Here is a 25,395-nt window from a genome sequence, read left to right on the forward strand (position 1 = left end):
CTCTGTACATTTACCCTTTAAGCAATGTCCCTTTCATCCCTTTCACCCTCAGCCTTTATATTGTTTGGAGAGCGAATTTCCATATTAACGATCCATAAATCGCATAACAACGTTCGGTACCCAGAGAAACATCCCATAATTCGAGTCGTCCATATTAACGGGGGTGGAATTAACGGGGCAGAATTGTATATAGCTGGCCAAGACACCCTTCATCGAGCTAAGAAAAATATGTTTGGGACGACGGAGAATTCCCCAATATGCCGAGCAACGACAGGCACGCCGACAAAGGAAGTTTCTTACTTCTTTTTTCTTCCCTTTTCCATCAAATTGCACTAGCAGCACCCTGACACAGGATTCCATAAATCCCGGTACAGTTCGCGGAATTCTGACCGCCGATATCAGACACCGAGACAGATCTAGAATAACAATTTTATGGAGAGCTTAGCGCAAAGAAGGGAAAATAAACGTGAGCGTGCTTCCGACTACGCGTCCGGACTGCAACGGAGACTGTTCGCCGACATAAGCGAAAGTCTTGTGCGAGTCGGGCAGCCCGCTGAGTACGTACTTAAAGTTGAGCAAAACAAGCAAAAAATAAGAGCCGCCTGTGATCTGCTAACAAGCCGACGACGACGGTATAAGAAGCCGAAGCAGCAGCAACAGCAGCAGCAAAGCAGCGGCGACGAACATGGACTACACGACCCGAAAATGAAAAAAAAAACGTAAAGACGGCCCTCCAGCCAAGCAAACGAGACCCACGATCAAGGAGGACGTCGTCGTCGGGACGGGCACATTAGGCCTAATTGGCAAACCGATTCCCACCCCAACGCAGGCGCATAACGTCTTCACCCCCACACCCGACTCCCCCGTGGAGCCATGAGTGTCTAGCTGTTGTTGCTGCGTGGATGGCCAGGACGATGGATTCTCCACGTCTTCTCCCACCGTGAAACGTCGGGGACGCTTCCCGGAGAGCCTAAGCGGGCTCAAAGAAAAGGAAGAGCGGCAAACAACGACGCCGACAAACACAACAACAAAAGAAACACAAAGCGGCCCCGAATCGCCAAGGTTCTTTGAAAGACGACCCCCCTTCGCGAGCCAGGCACGTGGCTATCAATGACCATCGACCCGGGTGTAGTAGTGCTGGGAGGACATATGTCATCGTCCCCTCCTTACCTCCCTCGCACCCGCAGGAGGTGTCAATACACAAATGGCAAGGAGTACTCCCGGAACCTTGAGGCCAATCACTCAGCCCCCGGCAACTTAACGGGGACCGAAAAAACGACACAACACGCGCCAATTTGGTGTCCGTCCGCGTTTAGTGGGGGCAACAAGCCTGGGCTAACCTCGTATTTCCAACCGCCTTTCAGAGTGCAAAAAGCACCCACGTGCACTCTAGACAGGGTTTTTTTTTTTTTTTCGCTGGGCCGGCCCCGGAGATAGTGCAGTACTGGGCCGACCCGTGGCGGTGGTGGGGCAAGCGAACGCTCCGCCGCGCTCCAAAAATCAGTTTAACATCTTGGGCCCAATTAGGACCGCATATCAGACGAATCTCTTTCTACTCATTTCTATCCCATTCGCTTTTGCGTCACAGGACACTCCTGACGCAAGATGACCGGGGTACGCAAAGAACAGATGCCGAAGCTCCTGCGGAGCTGTCGAGGGCACTAATTTGTCAAATGGTAACCGTGTATTACAATCCCCTTTTGCAGTGTTTTGCAAGTTCCAAGAGCTAACAGCTGGAGCATATCAGCCAAGCGTACCGCAGTGATTAAAATGGCTTGGTGTTCGTGAAGCAAGGAAAAGTTGAAACGATTCGCGGGCCCCATTAATTTTTTCTGCCGCCCAACCAGACGCGGGCTACTGAGGCGGATTACGAATGTTTGCAGTGTTGCAATACAGCCATTTGAGGGCGCTGTTGCGCCAGAGATGCTGCGCCGTGCCTCTTGAAGCACTGCCTACGGATAAAAATTGCAAATCAGGTTAAGGCGCATAAATACCGAACCTCGTGAGATAACCACCGTGAAAAAAAAAAGAAATCAACGGCACGAGACACAACTGAAAAAAATATATATAAAAAGAAAACGAAAGGCGTAGGCCCGCCGGGTTTGCTTTGTTCTCATTCTGTGCTTCCTTCAAGCTGCTTCTTATGAGTAGGCAATCCTCTCACTGTTATAACGGAATGCCTTTATTCGCTGCAAACAATGACGCATGCATAATAAATAAGACTTAATACGTAAAAACGTCTCGTCTTTGGCCCCGTTCGTTGTAGGTATACGAACCGATCAAGTTGCTGCAATCATGGCGTGGGCAGCCAACTCCCGGATGTACAACACCCCCAGCCCCAGCTAACAAAGGACTCGGCCACCTTCATTCCCCATAAGCGCCTGCTGTCCCACTAAAACGACGATTCGCAAAGGTTAACCTCGCCACTATATGGGGCGAAGCAAAGGCGTTTTTCTTCAAAAAAAGAAAACGCCGACGTTTATGTGTTTGCGCATTGGTGAAGCAACATACCGCAAACGTAGAGATCCTCTCTCGGCACGGCGATGGGGTTGGCTGAGTTTGCATGTCGTGAACGCAAGACGTAGATGTTGGGTTTGTATGACACCATTTACGCACACACGCGCGCGCGTATGACACCACTCAGAACGCTGTAGGACGAACGGTTGCATCACAATTTTGATAGGAAAGTCTGGGAAGGCATACAATTGAAGGTTCATATGTCATCCGTTTGTATCCCTGTCGCAAGCTAGCCTCCAACTTGACCAGCACATGTAAGCTATAGATGGAACGAGAAACCGTATGGCACCACCCGGAGTGCTGTACGACAAACGGTTGCGGCACAATTTTGGTACGAATGTCGGGAAAACTAGCGCCTCATGGAGGTCGGCCAGTGGGTAGTTATTTGTCACGTCTACTTGCTAGCATAGTGTGACGATCCAGATAATTGGCCGTACTCTATGCGAAGTGGGTCCACTTTATTTATGTCGCTTAGTAAGCGCCCATACAGTCGAGAGCCACAGGCCAATCAGAATGCTTGTAGCAGTGCGCGTACAAGAGGTCCATCTGCAGTGGCGCGATGTTCGGGTTGAATGCTGAACCGCTTCTGTTGCTGAACGTGTGCGGAGGCCAGATAGTGCGTTCCTACACATTTTTACACTTGTATCGTATAATATAAAAACGCGATACAATAACAGAGGGGGAAAGAATATATTTTCATACTAATCTGTAAAGGCGTTCTAGAGCGTTCACTTAACACGTTGTGGGGCTAGTTGGTGAAGCATGGTTTCTTGAAGAAGTTTTTCCAGCGCTACAGAAACGAGGACACCGAAATACAGCGCCCGAGGACAGGACAGCGCCCGTCCTGTGTACTGCTTTCTTTCTGTGTCCTCGTTTTTGTGGCGCTGAAAAAACTTCTTAAAGAAACCAAGCGTTCTAAAAAGATTTCTGCGAATAAAGTGGCTTTCTGTAGTCTATTTCACATTTGCAAAATGGCAGGTTAGGTTGATGTTGTGATAAAAAGTGTAACAACAGTCTAGTTTGTGCATTTTATACGTGATTTACCGCGGAGTTTGGACAATGTTGGCTTCGTAGTGCACAGAAAATATTCTGAGAAGAAAAAAATTTCGTGCCACTGCATGGTTTTTGTTTGCATTGTTGCTTTTATTAAAACATGTGCGCTCTTTCAACTCCAGTTAATCAGTGCCTGATGACATAAGGAGAAACGAAGTCCGCGTTGGTACACAAGGTGGATACCGGATCCGTGTAAAGCAGCTCTCTGAAGGCGACGAAGTCGGGGAACTTTTGCTTGAGCTCCATCGCCTTTAAAAAATGACTCACTTAGGATAAAGAGAAGGAAGTGGCACGAAGTTCTTGCATCAGCGAAAGTCAGTGGTCAGAAATAAACCACGAAAAACGCCGCGTACAGGAACAGTGTCTTTATAAAGCGAGGAAAAAAAAGAACGGCTGGACTTCGCGGTCCAACGTCGTCATGAATTGGGAAATGGTGTACAATAAAAGAAGTACGGCGCGACACGAAGGCACAGTCAAGACTGCACGCTGAGACGGCCGCACACTCATCCAGGAAACCATGGTAGATGGGGCGTAAGCGTGTGATGTCCACTTACGCGCTCTGGGCCACATGGTCGTTCGTTTAGAGAAGAGCTACACTGCGGGGAAGCCTACCATCCTGCGCTTGTGTAAAGAATTGTGTAGGAAGAGAGCAATGCTGCTGTGTTTATACGCATGAGGTGGAAATGCTCGAAGGTGCAACGTATACAGCGTGTTTCAGCTAAGACTTTCCACAAATTTTAAAAATAGGCTTTTTGAGTTGGAAGACCACTTTCTGCGGCATAGCAATGTAGAGTACAGTTTGGATGTGCTGAGTAGCAGGCTGGTTAACTAATATGAAGTTAGCTTTTTAACTATTACTATTACCCCCTTAATTACTGAGAAGCCTGTAGCTCATGCTAACGAATATCCATATCAGTTTTTAGAATTTCGAAAACGCGGTTACGCTCCGCGCTGTGCCTCAAAAAGTTTGGGCTGCACTGCGCCAAAATACATGCGCATTCGAGAAGCTTGCAGGTAAAGCAACCTCTGCAGTGCATGTAACTTGTCGAAATAGCCCAAATTTATTGGGTAACAGCGCTCAGGGCAACCGCATTTTCGAAATATTAAAAACTGATGTGGATATTAGTTGCGGTGCCCTACAAGCCTCTCAATAATTAAGGAACCTAACAGTTATAGTTAGCAAGTTAAGTATTCGATATTACCTCACCAGCCTGATAGTTACCACCTCTAAGGTGTAGTGTGATGTATTACGCCGCTGAGAAAGCTATGCCGCGAAAGCGCTCTTCTAACTTTAAAAGCCGATTTTTGAAAAGCTGTAAAATCTAAGGTGCCCGGGTTCGAACCCGACCGCGGCGGCTGCGTTTTTATGGAGAAAAACGCTAAGGCGCCCGTGTGCTGTGCGATGTCGGTGCACGTTAAAGATCCCCAGGTGGTCGAAATTATCCCGGAGCCCTCCACTACGGCACCTCTCTCTTCCTTTCTTCTTTCACTCCCTCCTTTACCCTTCGCTTACGGCGCGGTTCAGGTGTCCAACGATATATGAGACAGATATTGCGCTATTTCCTTTCCCCCCAAAACCAATTATTAAAATCTAAGGTGAAACATTCTGTATAAGATTTCAAATAAGGCTGGTGTACTCCTGGAAAAGCTGCGCTGATTCTGGTATTGAAAAAAGGCTTGCGGAACAAAAAAAAAGAAAAAAAACTGGAGGACACAGTTAAGCACCGTCTGAAGGGCATGACACGATAGCGTTAATGGGGTAATGCCCATATATGCGCAATTCATCATTCTCTACACTGATTTCGCAGATCCTTGGGAGTCCTCATACCGCTCCTGGCGCAGTGGTGCAGCGGTTACGCGATGCGCCACTTCTCTGCGATGGCAGGTGCTGCCATCGGAGGAGGTTGTGCCACACAGCTTGGTCTTCTGAAGACTTTAGATTTACAATGAAAAAAATATGCGTTGTTGTATTGTGCAACTAGATGATAATAAGAATATGACAAAGTCGCAACCGTGGTGTGTTGAAAATGAAATTAAAAATTGATTGGGGCTTACATTGCAAATTAAGGTTGCAGCTTTTTTTTTTTGGACAAGAAAGAAATTAATCAGAAGCAGATGTAATAAGCGGCTACTAATTATTGACGAAACTGTTTAACAAAAACACAACATTCTCTGCGAGAGGGAAAATAGCATTGTTTATTTAGTAATTTTTATTTCACATTCTACGCTAGGAGACATCTTATGCTCACAAATCAAAATTAAAAGCTATTTTTGTGCGCCGTTGTTAATCACGTGTTTTCAGATAAATTTTCAACCAAGGCCAAGTTAGTCCGTCAAAAAATTAAACAAAGAAATTTTGCGTACAAGGGTGTTCGCGGACAGGAAACTCCAGGCGGTAGCCCATGTGCGCGCTCAAGTGTGATTCAAGGCAGAAGCTCCCACTTTATCCGAAGCTGGTCATTATCTACATACCCGCGACGGATGAGATCTTCGAGGTAAAAGCATTCTTCGAAGTACATTGGCGAATAGCTTGATGTCGCTGGCCTTTGATTAGCTGGATCATCTGGATACGATTCAAGTTCCAGCACATGGTATGCGTTTTCTTCCGGATGAATTACGCTCATCCTCATCTCGTGCTCGAATGGCCACTGGACATCGTCGTCTGTGTCCCCCTTGTGTAGGCTGTACTTCATCCACAGGTGCGCAGATGTTCCCTGCATCGCGAACGTGACTCCAGGAGACATGCAGTAGCCGCACAGGTACACCTTCTCACTGTGATAGTCAGTCTTGCCCTTCTCCATCGCCTCTTCTTGAAGCGACTTTACGCCTCTGATAAAGAACTCGCACTGTCTCACCTGTAGTGCACTCTCTCTACGCCCATTGGTGACGGCTTGCAATGATTTTTGAACGCTTTCCTTCCATTCAGTCTTGACTTGCTCAATGCTAGCTGCAATCTGCGACAAGTCGGCTCCAATTCCGCCCAATTTATCCTTCAGTGTTTCTTCCAAGATTCCGAAAGAAGTGCTAACAGTTTCGCTGCAGGTGACTATACGTTCTCTGAGTTCAGCGCGTTCAGCGTGAGACAACGCCATTTCGTCGTCGTTTTGCTTTGTTAAAAACTCTGTTTTTTGACGCAGTGTCTCCTCTAGTGTGTTTATGCTTCGAGAAAATTCGCTTAGTCGATCCCAATGCGTCCCGATATCAACAGACATTGGCCTCAGATATGCTGCGATTTCAGCCGCCTGGCTTTCAAGGGCTCCTCTGAAAGAAGTCAACAATGCTGCCCCATCCACTTCGGACGCCTGAACTTGGCTTTCGGATGCGACAGGCGTCGAAGTGTTGCAAGAGGCCGATCGGAGATGGGTGCACACGTGTCTGCGAAGAACGGTGGCCGAACACCTGGGACAGCGGACGGAGTGGTGTTCGCATTCCAGCAGGAAATGCTGCGAGATCCTTGAAGCAGCCGTCGCATACTCGCAGCCACTGCCTTCATTCCAGCACTTTACCTGCAGGGACACAAAAAAAAAAAATCACTTGGACAGTTGTGACTGTGTGGCGAGGGACGTACTTCTGACCTTCACTAGGGTAAGTGCATCAGAAATAACCGTTAGTTCGCGGGGTTTTGGCGGCTTCGTAATAATAATAATAATAATTGGTTTTGGGGAAAAGGAAATGGCGCAGTATCTGTCTCATATATCGTTGGACACCTGAACCGCGCCGTAAGGGAAGGGATATAGGAGGGAGTGAAAGCAGAAAGGAAGGAAGAGGTGCCGTAGTGGAGGGCTCCGGAATAATTTCGACCACCTGGGGATCTTTAACATGCACTGACATCGCACAGCACACGGGCGCCTTAGCGTTTTGCCTCCATAAAAACGCAGCCGCCGCGGTCGGGTTCGAACCCGGGAACTCCGGATCAGTATGTTCTTCCTTAAACTGATTTTGAGAAATTAAACGCTGCTTGTGACAAACATTTACAAGAGAATCACATTTTCAAACTGCTGTGTACACTGAACACGCATCGCGCACCTTGATCAGTTTGTCGTACGAAAAGCATGAACAAAAATATGGGTGTCAAACAGATTGAAGATTGTTTCCATGATTACCCAGGTGCAGGCAGCTTACGCCGAAAAGTTCAATGCCACCGGGTTCCATTCGGAGCTCACCAATGCACCACACCCAACATCTTCAGCACTCGAAAGCAGCGGAGACCAAGGAGAAGTTTTCCTTTCACTACATAAGGGCTTTTAAGTGCAACATGTGTTTGAAAGCGGCTCTGCACGTCCCAGCTGCTAGCAAAGGGTACATATATTTTTCCCTATGAGAGACTCCATAAGATGCCTTAGATTTCAAATTTTTAAGCTGTCGGCGTCCGCTTTATTTTATTAATATGGTTTATCGGGGGTTTAACGACCCAAAGCGACTCAGGCTACGAGAATTTCGACCCCCTAGGGTTCTTTAACATGCACTGACATCGCACAGTACACGGGCCTCTAAAATTTCGCCTCCATCGAAATTCGACCGCCGCGGCCGGGATCGAACCCGGGTCTTTCGAGTCAGCAGCCGAGCGGCACAACGACTGAGCCACCGCTGAGGCTTTATTTTAATGCGTAAGCCTTTTTTGGCTCATGAGTGGCGTGGGCGGAAGTTGCAGACGGAAGTTTGCGGACGGAAGTTGTACGCACAAACTGTCAATCAAAACGCGTAAGGTAAATAAAGCAAATTTTAAAAGTTGATGAAGCGTCTCCACAAGCAACATGAGTGTAATGAAATAAAACAAAAATAAAAATTAAAACCATAAAAATAAGTGAAAATAAAGAAAAAACACGAACAGTAAAATGAAAACTGAAATAAAAGGAACAAAATAACAATATAAAGAAAATAAACATGAAAAATCGACGGAAATAGAGAGGACAGGGGAAAGGCTTTCGGGCACTTCCACACTTAAGCAGACAAGTGCAGCACTCTAATCTTATACGGATACCATTCGTATCCAGCCTAATTTCATTACGCCGATAAAACGGCGCTGTCGCAATAGAAATACATTACAGGGTTCTTGATTCGCAGTACACTTTTATGCTGTGCTCTGGCGGATGTGAAATGTGTAGACATGCGGCAAACACTGTGCAACAAAATCGCAAGGCGCAAACGAAAAGAAACAAAAGAAAACGCTCATTCTCGTAATTACCTCTCTTCTGAGGAGATCGTCAGCAGTGAAGTCCAACACACCGACGTCCTCCTTTTCGTAGCGGTTGCCGTCCAGCGGACACTCGTTCGAGCCGTCCTGGCCGCACTGTTCGTAGCAGCACTCGCACAGCACGTGCATGCAGGGCAGCAACGCGGTCTTCTTCCGCACCAGGCCGCAGGCGCTGCATGCACGGTTGGCTGGAAAAGGCTTCAGGAAGGTCAGGGGCCTCCAGTCAAGCTCCGGGGAGAACCCAACCAGCGTGTACTGCTGGATTGCAGGAGGCATGGCTCTCACTGTAGGTACTACGTCCGCTGCCCTGGCCGCTCGTAGAAAGGCCTAAAAACGCGCCCTTATCTTGCTTCCGGCGATCGTCAAGGCCACAGTCGCGACTGCGCGAGCTTACTCACATCCACGCAGGAAAGACAGTCAGGAGCGCCGACGCGGTGCAACGAGTTCGGCTAGCGCGATTTTGCTGCACGAATGCCCAGCTCCAGTGTGCGTCTGACCAACGAAAACTCTAGATGGCCCTGGTCAGGAGCTTTGCTTTGCGCTGCACTCTCTCCCTCCTGTCTCCTTTGCTCTCCGAAGCAGCTTTGTGCACGCTTTCTCCTCACCCTATCCTCCTTGCAGAAATAGCTAGCGTGCCTCAATGCCCCCTTCAACCCCGAGCTTCTGGCTCGCAAAGCATGCGCCTTGTGACCGGCCCGGGCAAATTCTCTAGAGGGTGTTGGCCCGGGCAGCAGGTGCTCGTCACATGCAAAGCCAGCTTAGAAGAAAAAGTTGGCGACTTTGCCCATCGGGACTTTCCCCTAGGACGTCACGCTGCTTACACCCGGGATAGGTCTCTCCCTGCTGTAAAGAAAGTGAGCAAAGCTTTGGTTTACGCAACAAAGGTAAAGTACAATTCCAGAAATGCAGTTCTGTCATGATGTTTTTAGTTTCCGACAGGCCTCTTGTGACAACAGGGGGAAAAAGAACGTGAGCGTTGCACGTGATTACGGGTCATTGACCCTGTCTAACCCTGGTGTAAGCAAAGTGAGAAAACCTTTGGTTTACACAACAGCCTGTATCGTCATAAGTTAAAGCACAATTCCAGAAATACAATCCTGTGGCGAAGCTTAGTTTCCGACAGGCGTCTTGTGACAAAAGGGAAAGAACGTGAGCGTGCCACGTGGCCCCGGATCCTTGACGCTGTCTCTATGCCGGCTTGTTCGCTGGCGCGCTATCTGGCTGGCATGCTATACATACAGCACCATCGGGATGCTGAACCACATTCGTCCATACCCTGCAACTACAGCTTTTCATTTCATTGCTTGTCATTGCTTGATTTACCAAAGTATGCGATAGTATTGTTCAGTGAAGTATAATTAGTTTTTCACGCGACCTCAGGAATAAAAGCTATTACAGGCAGAGTAACCTGCGAACTGGGAAAAGCTACAATGAAATAATACAAATTCGTTCGAGTACGGGCTATGAGGAACCGCGCACTGGAGCCTCTTCGAACTAATTCGACCCCCTGGGGTAAATAGCCCGGGCGTTGTTGCATTTCGCGTTCGCTGAAATGTGGGCATAGCGGCTGGGTTCTGAGCCGGAATTACATCACTCGGCGTCCTGTGCAAGACTTTGCCGCCACCTCCCCCCCCCCTCTCCCCCTCTCTCTGACTGTATTTGTGGGACAGTTTCTCTGATTTTTATTGACCGTCCTAACGTATGCATTGGTGGGGGCACTTCAAGTTTTCATCATTTTAACATTCTCAATGTAGTATTTGTACTGGCGTCAGCAGGACACTTAGTTTATCTTTATTTTACTTCGCCCTCTAACTTATGTCCCTTGACATCTTTTGACCTTGCTTATCGCGAAAACTTTTTTACACGTTTTCATAGCGATTTGAGGATGAAGATGGATCGTAAAAGCAAGCTGCTTGAGGTAACGCAAACCATCTCTTATACTGGTAAAATAGAATAATTTATTCCTTAAAACGAATACAGCACAGCCTCACCGGACATACGCAAACGCTCCTCAAAGGAGGCTCTCAAGCCAGTGGCGTCAGCCGATAGATATGACATCACGGCTAATCCTGTTAATCCGTGGTTAATCCTCTTGAACCTGGCGGCCCCCTGCGATGTCACTCTGGGAGGTGCGGACCAATTAATGCGATATCATGACAATCGGCTGACGCGGCAGCGTATCAAAATGCTACAGCCACCATATTTGCCATTTATATCTAACATTGTGAGCTGCTTCCTTGATGAGGTCCACAGTAAAGCGCTTTTTCGTAGGACAGAAGTGGACAAGATTAAAGTCAGCAATTTATTCCCAAACAGGGAAAAAGTTGGTAGCTTGTAGTATATCTAAAAGCGAAGTTTCGGATCTCAAAAGCGAAGCCTAATTTCTGCAGTTATATCCCACAGACAAGATATTGGCAATGCATCATACACGCATATTACAGAAGTCTGAATGAAAGAACACCGAAAAGAAGTGGCCAATAGCTGTTGTAATATAACTACAAACAGTGATCATGAGTGAAATTGTCCATTCATACTAATATATTTTGTAGGATTTGAAACGAGCACGTTAATTGAAATCAGTACATAAAAACAAAATGTTCTGAACCCAGGTTAGAACCTTATGTGCAAACTCCAGTCACCATAAGCATTAAGAGAATAAACACAGACACTAATATCCGCGAATACTTTTTGATGCCGGCTGTTTGAATGCCGGTACGCTCTTTTAAACTAGCAAGAATAGCTAATATTCAAAACAGGTAGCTCTCAAGGCGTACATTAAAAAATTGGAAGTGTCAAAATAGAAGAAGACTGAAAAATTGCTCGCACTGCAGCGAACGCCGGAACATTTGATCACGTTACACACGCGAAACAGTCCTGAGAGTTTTTATTTACTCCATGCAAACTTTTCACGCCACTGTAAGGTGCCTAAGTCATTTTGCTTCAAGATTTACTTCGATACGACCACTGGCGCATTTTGTGCGCCTCTTCTTGCTGTGATCGCTTATATAAGCTCATTCGTTTAAGTTCGCAAGCCATATTGGCGCGTCCCCGGCATTCTTCATGGTCGAGGCCCATTCTTGTCCTTTTTTTGACATCATGTTTACTGCGCGGCTAAGAAAAGTGGATGAACAATAGGTATTCCATTGCTCCTCACCCACCTGAAATTTCTGACGTATAGAAATTTTTGGAGCCGTAGGCAAATATTATGAAAGTGCCTCAGCTAAACCATCTTTGAACTGTTGGGAATCGCGTGGCATAGTCTATAGTTTATTCGTCTGGATAATTAATTACTTTGAATGATAAGCCTAAGTTCTTAAATAGTGACCCGGGGGAAAAGAGTAAATTTTGAAGCAGACATAAATGTTCTCAATAAGCCACAAATTACGTAGCATTTTTCTACCCTCCTAAAGTAACTTGCCAACGAACTAGTTAGCATACTGCTTGCGCATATTTTGCGGCCACTGCCAACGCAAAGCCGATCGAGTCGGGGCAGCGCGCCGGAAATGAGCGGATTTGGCTGAGAGAGCATGCGTCTTGAGGCGTTAGCTACAGCTATCAAGCGATTTTCCCTAGGCGAATATATGAAACATTAGCCAAATAGCCTCAAAACTGAACACCTTGTCAGGATGTAAAAATGCTGCAGACTAGGCCACACGGCTCATATCAGCACCCAAATAGTCGGTTTCACACAGCTTGCTAGGGCACTCCTTTTTTAATATCTTGATTACAGGCTCCAGGTTCCAATTAACTCTTACCTGGCATATCATAACAGAAATAGAAAGGCTGCTGCCTTCATTTAGGCACAAGCGCGAGAAACGGATTTGCTTCCATAAATGTAAAAATCCGGTAATTTTCTCTTCCAAACGCGTCATATAAGTTTGCCTCTTGAAGCGTGGTCCATACTATTCTATCCGTAACTGTGCAATTGATGTATGGCCCACTGTCTCTGTCCTGTCTCCAAGTACTTAGACCCATTTCTTTTTTTCCTTACTGTCTCAATCAATCTGTCGCTTTACCTCCGGATTTCTGACCATGACCTTAATGCTGTGCCCTTTAAATTGTATTCGGTTTTGCGCATATGCTTGTGGTTATTATGCATATATTACTGCAAATATCGTCTTGCTTATTTGTTATTTATATACTGTCTTTATTGCTTATTTATTCTTTAACGTGATTATCTTCACTCATTCCAAGATAATCTTGTTCATTCATTGTCTATGCATTTCTGGCGTGTGCATTTGTTCTGTGTCGCGCATCAATAGCTTCTCGCAGCTCCCGTTGCGAAAAGAAGTAGCCCGCGACATTGGCAGGTACCAAAACGACTTTTTCATGTGCATGTGAAGTTTGAAAATTCAAAAAATATCCTACAGAACTAAGTTGCTTTCTAGCCCCCATGGCGGAGCGCGCGCTGCAGTGCGCAGCGCGTACGGAGGATCCCGTCACGGGACAGCCGCGGACACGTGTTTTTCCGCGAACTTTGCCAATGGGCATTCCGTGGCTGAGAGGCGTGCAGCCCGTTTTTTTTTTCTTTTTTTCTCGACGACCTTCCTAGCTTGCATTGCAACCTCCCTCTCCCGGCACCCCGCGAGGAAAAGCGCGCGTCTTCACCTCTTGCCCCTTTTCCCCCTCCTTCATGTCACATGAGGGGGCCTTCAAATAACTATCCTTTTTGCCCCCCCCCCCCTCCCCCCCCCCCCCCCGCCTCGTCAGAGATAGGTTAATGCCTGCGCTGCATCCCCCCTTTCCCCCCAACGTCGCGAAGAATGAAATTCTCTTCTCTTGGCCATGCGAGTTTTTTTAGCCTTCTGTGTTCTCTCCACCCTCTGCCTGCTTCTCCCGGCTTTCCGGCCTACACTGCAACCTCTACTGAAGGTGCACACAGCCCTTCGCACCTGTTGTTGTAGGCATTGCTTCACACGCACATATAACTAGCGACCCGCAATCTGCAGAATACCCGCCGTTATGAGCTCGTGTAACACTTTCAGCAATTTTTAAAATAGGCTTCTCGAGCCACAAGAGAACTTTTCACGGCGTAGCATTTTCAGTGATGTAGCACATTATAAGGCAGCTAAGATGTGCTAACTGGCAGGTTGGGTAACAAATGTAGAATAATTAATTTTTTCTCTATTATTACTAGGCTCCTTAACTATTGAGAGGCGGTAAACCGAGCGTAAGTAATATTCAAATCAGCAGTTTTTTTTTTTTAGTTTCGAAAACGTGGTTTACCCTCGGCGCTGTGGCCCCAATAACATTTGGCTGTTTTTTGCTATTTTGGCTGGAAAAGTTGCTTTGCCTCGAATCTTCTCGAAAGCGCACGTATTTTGGCGCGATGTAGCCAAAATCTGTTGGGCCAGAGCGCCCAGGGTAACCGCGGTTTCGAAATTCAAAATCTGGTATGGAGGTTACTCACGGTGGGCTACACGCCTCTCAGTAATTACGAAGCTTAACAGTAGTAGTTAAAAACTTAACTACACAATATTAGTTAAGCAGCCTGCCAATTAACTCATTTTAACTGTAATCTAATGCATTACACGACTGTCAATGTTATAGCGAAAAAGCGCTCTTCTAACTCATAAAGCCTATTTTAAAAATTGCATAGCCAGTGAGTGGCTGGATGCCTTCGGCTAAAACCAGTGCATTAGCTCTGGTGGGCAATAGTGGGTAGCCAGCGAATGTCGCTGGATGCCTGTGATAAACAAACAGCGGATAAGCTTGAGCGGGAAATATTGGATAGCCGCTGAGTTGGGCCGGCTGCCTATGATATATATGCCAATGAGGAATCTTGGATGACTAATATTGAATAACCAAGGAGTGCAATTCAAGCCAATCAATAACCTTGTATGCCATTACTGGCTGCTGATTGGAAAGCCAGTGGGGTGCACTGGCTCAAACATTGGATAAGATAAGATAAGATAAACTTTATTTTCCATCAAAAAAAAAAGATGGAGGGAGACGGGGCTAAAAGCTGCAACCGCAGCTTGACTGGTCCCCGCCCCCCTATATGAAAACGACAGGTGGCACTTGACAAACATTTAACAACAAAAAGCATGTCAGAAGAACAGTCGTTTTGACACGACTAAATGAAGAAATGCCTATTGTAACAATACATGGCAACAAAACATGAAAAAAAATAATAATAAAAAATAATAAAAAATCTCAGGAAGGTACATTGAACATGGTTAATTGAACATGGAATTTGAACATGGTTACCGAAAAAGTGATACATCAGATTTCACGACTAACAACAGAACATCTCTATGAATTATACAATATTAATAGCGGTTACATACAGTTTGCGTTTTATTGAAGAAAAATATTCTTAAGCTGCGTAGAATTCAGCGCTAAAATGTCTACATCTTCAGACAAATAGGAGTTTAAGACCGAAGGAATGCGGTGTTTTAGGGTTTGTGCAGCGTAATTTGTTCTGCAGGAGCCAACTTTCCAGTATTCTGGATTTCTTGTGAAGTGACCTGACGAACTTTTAACGGCTAGTTGTGCTAATTTTGTTAGGATTGTGCTATTTTGCCTCCTTTCTCGAATTAATGCGAGACATAGGTTGTACTTGTACATCTCTTTAATGTGTAATAGGCCCAGCTTGTGGAATAATGGCTGTACATTAGAATCATGGGCAGAGTGTGTAATGACTCTAACTGCCTTACTCTGTAGTCTGCTAAGTTTCTGGATACCGGTCATTGTGGTCGTTCCCCACACGAGTATGCAGTAATTTAAGTAAGACAGAAAAAGAGAGTTGTATAGAAGCATCATGACATTTTTCGGTAGAAAATATTTGTTTCTGTGGAGAATCCCAACTACACTCGCGATTTTTGAGGCTATATATTCTGTGTGCTTGTTCCAGGACATCGTTTCTGTAAAAATAACCCCTAGTGTTTTAAATTCGTCGACAACATCTATCTCCGAACCATTCAACTTAAGTCTTAACTCAGACGGAACTAGTCTTGATTTCGCGCGGAAAACGATCGCTTTTGATTTCAGGCTATTAATTATTAGTCCATTGTGTTTTGCCCAATCACTTACTTTAGCTAACACGGAATTTGCAGTGCTAAACAATTCTGTACATTTATCGGAAGCACAAAAAATGCTAGTGTCATCGGCATAGATGACGAACTTAGTCTGCATATCCACGTTCACAATGTCATTTAAGTATATATTAAATAAAAATGGCCCCAAGATACTTCCTTGCGGGACTCCTGATTTAGTACAAGTCACGCTTGAAGAATAACCATTTAGCTCAACATATTGTACGCGATTTGAGAGGTATGATTTAATTAGCTCAAATGGTAGCCCGCGAACACCGTAATTTTTTAATTTTTCGAGGAGGAGATTTCGGTTGAGGTAGTCAAATGCCTTGGTAAAATCCAGAAATATGCCTACTACATACCTTTTACTATCTATATTGGTTAAAATGTATTCTTTCTGGTCAAGCAAGGCAAGTCGGGTAGATCGAAATTTCCGAAAACCGTACTGGGAATCAGTTATGCTATTCGTTTTTTCAAAAAACGTTTCAAAGCGTATTAGAATAAGTTTTTCTAACCCTTTAGAAAACACGGGAAGAATAGAAACTGGGCGATAGTTATTAAGATTGTTATGATCACCTTTCTTGTGTATAGCTCGTACTTTTGCTATTTGCATGTCATTAGGAAAGACTCCAGAGCTTATGCACAAATTAAAAATGTATGACAGGATAGGTGATATAACATCGAGGACATACTTTACGGGCTTGATTTTCACGTCATGGACATCACAACTGGTTGAATTTTTTAGTTGCATCATTGTTAAGTACACTTCATTGGGGGTAACAGGATTCAGGAAAATACTACTAGGATATTCTTTATTGAGGGACTTTGCATGATCATGATTAGGTAATGCTGGTACAGGTAAATTGGCAAAGTGGTCGTTGAATGCATCCGCTAAGGCATGGCCAGATACCGTCGCGCCATTTATCTTTAGCTCGCTAACCGAGCCCGAAATTGATGAACGGCCAAGAACATCATTGAGTTTTCGCCAAGTAGACTTGCAGTCATGCTTGATTGCATTAAAATAGTTTTCAAAATAGGCACTTTTAGCTTTCTTTATTTCTTTATTAAGACAATTTCTATATTGTTTAAATTCTTTCAGCTTAGCCATATCTCGGGTCTGTATAAACCTATAGAACAAGTCATTCTTAACTCTAATTTTACACCATAGGTGATCGTTTATCCAAGGTTTCCTGATCTTCCTAGACACTCTAATAGTTCGGAAAGGAAAATGTTTTCTGTAAAGCTCATTGAACCTATCTGTGAATAAGCAGAAGGAAACATTAGGATCATTTGATTCTAGAACGTGTGACCAGTCCTCCTTATTTAGTTCATCCCGAAATTGGTCTAATTGCGCTGGTAAAATTTGCTGGTAGGTAACTACGCGATTTACTTTTTTTCCCTTTTCTAGAGGCTTCACACATATAAAAATAGGAAGATGATCACTGAGATCGCATACAAGGACACCTGATTTAGTTTTATTGGCTGTGTAATTAGTTAAGAATAAGTCAAGCAGTGTTGATGTGCTGGATGTAATTCGTGTTGCAAGGTAAATGGTGTTTCTTATATTTTGTGCTTCAAGCAACAGCTGACTGGGTAGCAACCCAGTCAGATGCCATTATAGGCCTTTACTGGAGCCAATTTGACCAGTTCCGGGCCATTATCGGCGTGCTGCTTGGGATATTATATCGTGAACACATGCGCGAATAAACTTTTTTAATAATAACACAGGGCTGACAATTTGCAACGTTGCTTCACGACAAGCGTATATGAACACCCGCGAGTACTTTAGGTAGCTGCGTTAATGTTCATCGTAATAACCTGACATGTGTTCTTTTCTACAAGGCATTAGTCACCCGATAAAAAGGTAGGCATCAAAATGGACGCAAATTCATCAGTCCGAACCATTTCTGCAGCGTAGCTCGCTACCGGGCGCCATCTTTCATATTTTAGGCAATATCAGGTTTCAGTTAAAAGGCCTCGGGAAGCTTCTTGATCAAAGTTATGCCAGATCGTCGCACACCATTCTAAGCAGCGTATGTCAGGGTACATAAAACAGGGAAGCATTTTCGATATCTGTCCGTGTTACGGCGCTGTACAGTTTCAAAGTCTGAAAAAATTAGCAAAAATTTGCCCCCTCCAGTAGGCAGCCTCGTATAATATTCAAACGCGCTAGGAGGCTCGCGTATTAACAGCACATAGCTGAAACTTGGGCACATTTCTCAACTAAGTGTTTATTATACAAATCACTGAAGCATTTTTTGTAGGTGTTTTTGTTCACGTTTTATGATTTTTTTTGTACCCCTTCCTATTCGGTTACGCGCCCTGCCGCCGCCACTGCCGGCAGATGGCGCAATTAATGAATGTCCCGGAAAGCTGGGCATGTAATATAGACGAACGACATGCATAGGATTTCCTGAAGTGGCGGTGCTCGGCTTGCTGTATGTGTCATACTGCCGCTTGATGACGTCACCGTGTTTTGCTTGCCATAGCTGGGATTTTCTATCAAGCAGGTTCTCGTAATGGGACTGTAGTAATGTTTTCGCATAAGAAAAAAAATCCGAACAGGGCAACTTGAACGGCCCCGCACCCCAAGCATATACACGAATCCAATCTGTTGTGCACCCGGAAGTTAAAAAAAATTTATGAAACAAGCTATGCGTCAATGATGACGAGCAAAAATCGACACAGCAAAAGCGAAGAACAGCAACAGCAGCGGAGCACGCATAGCAAACGCCGCAAGTACAATGCAAAAACGCACCTAGTAGAACATTTGTAAAAAAAAAAGCACGAAACATGAGGGTAAAGGAATGAATTACGTCACGAAGTTCCCTAGAGGATGGGATATATAGATACCCGGCGCTTCAAAAAAGAAAAGAAGTATAGAGAGGAAATATAGGTGAGGCAGGGGCGGAGAAAAAAACAGTAAAAACGAGCATGACAACGCTGAGCGATTGAGGTGCGAAGGAGATGCACATCGGTCACATTTCGTATAGGTGCCGCACAGCCAGTCGGGCGGCGCGGCAGTTTTCGGCACGCCATTACGTCACAGACAGACAAGAAAGCCACAGGAGAGACGGGCATGAATCATATGAAGAGGTGGGGGGGGGGGGGGGGGGGGGATAAAAAAAGGAAAGGCAGAGTTTCGTCTCTCCAGTGCCAAAAGCAACGTGAAGCTGCCCCGCGGGGTGAATTGAAACCTGGATGCATGACCACCACGGGAACTGTATAGCTCGCACCGGATAGCTTGCCGCTTTTCAGTGCGGCTTCGCTCGCACACGCTTCTAAACGAAACGGGCTCGAAGCGTGAGATTTATACTGGGGCATAAAGAAAAAAAAGCCCCGAGGACGAAGTCTGTAAACCGGACTCGCCGCAATGGCAGATGCCGGGGCTAGCAAAAATCTTTTCCTTCCTTTTTACTATCATTTTTAATAAAACCACTACCACCACATTTTTATTATTATTTTAATAGAACCACTTGCTACTGCTCCAGCAACGGACCGTGCATTTTGCCATTCGCCGCCACCCAGCAGAAACGGCAGGTTTCGCTAACCGCCAAGGACGCCGTAACTCAATGTGACTCATGCAATCGCAACAATACTGCAGCGTCGAAAATGCTAAGCCAACCACATGTGCTCAACTGGAGCTAGAACACTCTCTCTATACTCGGTCTTTCCAAGGGTTTTCAACGAGCATCAAACGATATTAACGCTGCATAATTTCCAGAGATGAAAACGAAAGCAAAAAACGTTAGAGGTCTCTGCGGCGACTCGCATTGGGAGAATGCGAAAGCATTGACGCCTCCTCGGCACTCGTCGTCTCTTCACACTTACTCTGATTACACCCCATTAAAATCAATCATCACACACTTTGGTTTTTCAAATTTGGCGTCACTGATGCTTTTCCGTCTCTCACTATATCCCCGCCCAGTCTATTCGACCGTCAAACGACTTTGCTTTAATTGATCAACTAACCTACGTCAATCATTTTTTCTAGTTCGAAAATTATCACTAATCAAGCACATTTCAACCCACTTCCAAATTTATTTCCCCTCCTTTGTCTATTTTCCCACTATTTAGACGCCCGCGGTTGTTTTCCCGTCCACTCACTATCTCGACGTCCGCGCTATTTCGAAGGTTTTTCGACATTTTTAGCTTTAATTAATTAACTAATCATCCTATCGACATAATTTTACGGGAATCATCCTCACATCACCCTCTATATATTACAGCCATTCATTTGATCCTACCTCTTCTGTGAACGCCACAACTGCTGCGGACGCGCTTTGATGACACTACCTCGACGACATAGTTAATGCTTTCGCATTTAAAGTTAACATGACGGTTACCACCGCGTAACGCGAAATTTAGAGATAGATGTTGGGGTTCTGCGGTAATCCTTCACCCCTTTATTCCGCGGCAATAGCCCTCCGGGTGGTTCAATGGTTCCCGTGCAAGCCACCCTCCGGAGGCGGATTCCTCCGCTCTCACCGTACCCTGGTTTTACACGGCAACCATCCTCCTCCTTGCCACTTCCTCCTCCTCCTCCTCCTCCTCCTTCTCCTACTACTACTACTACTACTACTACTACTACTACTACTACTACTACTAATACTACGACGACGACGACGACGACGCGAACCACCGAGAAAGGCGTATAACAGCTGTCGCTGTAAAAAAAGATAGATATAAAGCAGGACAGCTAAGTCCATCTCTTGTGCGTCATTTACGTTGACTATTTTTCACTTGACTGCACTGCCAGTCGTCAACCGCTCAAGCATGTGAAGGCCGAGCGTTTATTTGGAGCAGCAGCAGAAGAAAAAAGGCGTCACTAAAATTTGCAGCTTCGAGCTTATACAACTCACAACTGGGGCCACTTCGCACAAGACATCGAACATCGCTTACGGTTACACGTGAGCGGATACGAACGGGCAGAAATGAAAGACCAACCTGTTCTTAGACATCTTAATCGGAGTAAGTTACGGTTAAACCTCTCGCTCGTTGATATCCTGAGCGATTGAGTATATCCGTGCGCAACCATTCCCTTCATTCGCTCACTGAACGAGCGAGTTAGTGGGCGACTAAATGAACCTGCGACGAAGAGAAACAGGGGGGGGTTCTATTCACCAATCTGTTCATTCAGCGGTCCACTCTTTGAGCGACCGAGTGTAAAACCAGCGCACGAACGGTACAGTACTCTACTCCACAATTAACCACGGCTGTTAGGCGATTCGCAACGGCGCGGCTCGCAAAATCTCCCTCTGCGAAAGAGAAACGTTAGCAGAGGGCGCGGAATATGCCAGCGCAGTTTCTCCTCCTCCTCCACGCCCCGGGACAGCCATTCCTTCCCGCTAACGACGAAAAGTGAGGAGAGGGGCGACGTAGGTTGTTCACTGCGAAGCATCCGACGGAGCAGCAGGACCCCCTCCCCCTACACTCCAACCATAGCCGGCCCTCGGCGGCCGACAAGCAGGGACCGAGAGCGGCATTTCCCCCCCAGGGTCTCCGCATTCCGCTCCGCGCCGTGAAACGAGTGGGGGACGACCGGCGACGGCCACTGTGCTTTTTTATTTTCTCCGAATAATAAAGAGCATGCGCCCGCGTCGCCGACCACGTTGCGTAGAGAGAGCGCCCAGCAGTCGCTGGAGGAGAAACACCAAGCAAGGAATGAGGAAAAAAAAAAATGAAAGAAAGAAATAAGAAATAAATTGTCATAACGGAGGAACACGGGAAGGGAGAAAGAACCCTGTAGCGTCTCGTCCCGAGCGGAGGAAAGAGAAAACGAAAGAGCGATGAAAAGTCGAAAAAAAAAAGGGCTGCTTGCGGCCCTTCCTCGCGCGTAGTGAAGAAGAATCAACTCCGCGACCGGGGTGTCGTCGTTAGCTCTCTCCTATTTTTTTTTTCACTCTTTGTCTAGCGAGAAGCGTGCGCGGTGGCCCGAGCGCGCGCTCTCTCTCACAACGACCGAACAACGACGACAAGACGACGACGACCGGCTCCCCCTCTAGATCCATTCCATCCCCCCCCCCCCTTTTCTCTCCTTCTCCGTATAATTCTTCCCTCGGAGCCATTAAAAGTGCGACACCGCGCGTTAAAAATCTGCCCGCGAAGGGACACCAGCTTTCTTTAGTTTGGACACCCCCTACTCCCCAGTGTTATGTTTGTTTTGTCGCGTCATGTGGGACAAAAATGAAATCCGAACCGAAAACGCCATCATCGCCACAGGGTTAGGTGTTGCTGCGCAGTCGGGAACGCAGACGTGGCGAATGCGCGTTCGAGAACGTTCTCCGCTGCTCGTTTCGGACTGGAGGCTTACGTATGCAGCAAGCAGAGGGAGAGGCATGCAACACCGTAGCTGAAGAACGAACCTATAAATTACTGCTACAACGAGATCTGAACCTCCCACAACCTCCCTTTCGTTATACGCGGTGTTTCGTTTTATCCGATACAGATAAATTAGACCAAATTAATTAGGCATAGATTATAGCATATCAGATATGCAAACAATCAATTAACGTTCTACAAATATGGTTTAATGAGGAACCTATAAAGCTGTGCTCTTCAGCTATTACGGCATTCTTATGAGAAACGGATATTTCTATTGCATAAAATGAGGAACCTTGCGTATGTCACGGATCACCAGCACAGGTGGTCCAACGGTGACGTGAAGAGGAATGCAGTCTGAGGCCTTCGTGTCGCCTCAGAAGGCGAAGCAGGAAACGGATGCTTGTTTACTTCGGAAAAGATTATACGATATCCATACGAGATATAACATGCACTGGGTATACTTTACGCCGACTACAAAGTTGACAGTGGTCGAGTCATCTTGAATTAGAACGCCAGAGATACAAGGTCGGGCTGGACGGCCCCATAAGGTCCCTTCCTACGCTCGCCTTCTATGGCACCGTGCGGCAGTGGCTGTTATAGTCGCGCAATCCGGAGTGGCGACCGGGTGCCTAATGGCCCGCGGCTGCCAACATAAATCTTGGCGTCGTGAGGGCGCCGATCCGAACAGAAACACTGCAGCCCTCTCAAAACAGACACAACCGAAACGGTGCTCCTCCGGAGTCAGTTTAGGGGAGGACCGCAACCCGACACCAGCCGAGCCAAAACAGAAGAGGGCCTCTGCGACGAAGAGCGGATTCCCCAACAAGGCGTGCGCAGACGTGAAGCCGACTACATTCACATGCATTCACGCTGTGGAAGCTCTGGGACGCCTTGTCTTGAGAGTATTTTTTTTTTCTGTTCGTGCTTCAGAGCCTACGGTTTGCGGACTCGAGTCCGCAAGCTCGATTACCGATCGGGCCGAAATGCACTAACACCGGGTGGGCCAGGACTTCGATACGCGTCGAAAACCAAAGGCGCGGGCAAAATTAATCCTCAGCCATCCACCACGACCTGCATCATAATTCCATAAGCCATCATAGTCCCTGTGGCATATGTAGGTAAATATCGCCTAGAACCGCGCGCAATCGGTGATTTTCGTCCCCGCAGAATTACTTGAAAAACGACACACAGGCAATTATTTCAAACACCGCTGCCGTCGGCACTGCTGGCAGTATGTATACATCAGTTCCGTGCGCCCCTGCTCGAAGCATGCAGCGCAACTCTTGTCAACTGCATTGGTCGACGCACACCGCCGGCAGTCACCCCAGTGGAAAGCACCGTCATGTAGAAAAAAAAAATATTCCGTCTCCCGGAGTTGGCATTTTTTTTTTTCATTTTCTTCTCAATATTCAAGCTCAAAGCCTTCTTTAGCTAACCAGACAAAGCGCACTTAAATTACGCCAGCAGCATCTATTAATCTGTTCCGTAAAGAGTTCGTTACAGCGAGAAGGCAGACGGTGGAGAGCGTTAATCGATTGTTGCTCAAAATCATGTTCATGAGGTACAAACAGCATCTCCTTTGGTGCAATGAAAGCAAGCACGCGAAAGAGAAACTGTAAAAAGAGGAAAATGACACGCGGACACTACGCAGGCCATTCTCCGCCGAGAATGCGCGTACGGAACTCGCATTCACGTAAGGCAAGATCTGACGATCCGAAAACACGCAGAGGGAAGGAGTGCGCGCAGAACACGTATACCGAGGCGCCATTCCGTCACGACGGCAATCTAATAAGTAAGAACGCGAAAGATTTGCGCAATCTACGTCCCAAGCGAACTAGATTACTTAGTGAAACACGCCTGCCGCGGAGGCAGGCTGCAGGGCACGCCATGCGAACATACAGTATAAGAGCGTAAGTGAGTATTTCTTCCTCGTTTTTAGAGAGTTCGTTTCCACCGAAGAAAAATACCTTCGTCCTCTGCGCATTCAGCGAGCGATGCATATAATGTTACACAATCTTGCTATCTGGGAAGCCATTACGCGGGCCCTCTTAGGATGCATGCATTTGCGTAAGTCAGAAAGGTTTAAGCCTATGTTCAGCACGTACAGTTCATCCCGGTGCGTGCCTCGCCTTACTAAGCATACGCGGCGTGCGATGACGTGACGGCTGGTAACAAAACGCCACCAACTTCAGAGATGTCTCTAAGGAAAGCCGACCGTTCATATGAAAGCCTGTTAGGCAAGCCCCTTATACTTTGTATTGCGCAAACTGCTTACTGACACAAAATATACTGCCTTCATCATTCAGGGTAAGGAAGAAGCGTTAACAAGGACCCCTTGGAGAGACGGAGTTTCGTAAGCCTTTCCGGCGATATTGTATTTCTCGTTGCGCGGAGGTCTCGCATGAAGGGCTCCTAATGAGAAAGTTGTGTTCGGCGGTGTTTGTCTGAAGCTTCAGAGAAACGAGCACATGTCGACAGCTTTCAGTAGCGAGGATTTGCATGAGAGAAATTTGATTCTCAATGCGCCGCTGGCAACATTCGATGTGTTGAATTGAGCCCAGCGTTCACATTGGGAAATACTGGTTCAGATACTGGCTGCACCCCGCAGCACACTCGCTGTGGCTGTGATGCGGCCCCCGATTAAGCGCAACTTTATAAGTCAAACTTCCAGCATATTACGCAAGGATTCAGCATACATTATAGCCAGATACAACTCAAGAACAAATCGGTTTTTCCCTGTCCCAGCTTTTCCCCTTCCAGCCAATGGCGTCGGCCGATTCTCATGACCCTGCTAGCGTGACAATGCAGGGAGCGGCCCGACAATGCACGGAGAAAACTATGTCCGACCACGGAGGGAGGGGACTATCTCCTTTCATCTGCCACTCCCTGCATTGTCACGCTAGCAGGGTCATGAGAATCGGCCGACGCCATTGGCTGGAAGGGGCTCTTTTGTCGGGGAAAATCCACTTTGTTATCGAGTTGTATCCGACTATAGCTGGATGCATCGTGGCGGTTGCTAACTGGTATCCTGTTATGTAAGAAAACCTATTTCAGTCCCTCAGGGGAAAGAACTGAGTGGCCTCTTAGTAGAGAAAGCTGCGTGAAATCAGCGTCCGCCTATATTTTATTTAAATTTACACAGGCGACCAAGGCAGAGACATAGTTGGTTGGTTAGTTAGCCTCAAGCAATGCTGGCACATACTCACTGCGGGGGAGTGGCCAAGACACATGCGGTTACTTGCTGTATACAAGAACGTTTTGACAAGAAGA

The 25,395-nt window shown here is 46.4% G+C and overlaps 1 protein-coding gene across 1 annotated transcript; it reads right to left on the bottom strand.

Moving 5' to 3' along the window:
• Positions 1-5,822: 5,822 nt before the first annotated feature.
• Positions 5,823-9,040, bottom strand: LOC144096970 (TNF receptor-associated factor 6-like). The gene is made up of 2 exons (XM_077629776.1): positions 8,756-9,040; positions 5,823-7,076 (listed from the first exon to the last, which is right to left on the bottom strand). The coding sequence occupies exons 1-2, from the start codon at positions 9,038-9,040 to the stop codon at positions 5,994-5,996; spliced, it is 1,368 nt and encodes a 455-aa protein (XP_077485902.1). The 3' UTR covers positions 5,823-5,993.
• Positions 9,041-25,395: the final 16,355 nt, after the last annotated feature.

This window comes from Amblyomma americanum, chromosome 7, assembly GCF_052857255.1.
Source record: "Amblyomma americanum isolate KBUSLIRL-KWMA chromosome 7, ASM5285725v1, whole genome shotgun sequence".
Classification (NCBI taxonomy): Eukaryota; Metazoa; Arthropoda; class Arachnida; order Ixodida; family Ixodidae; genus Amblyomma; species Amblyomma americanum.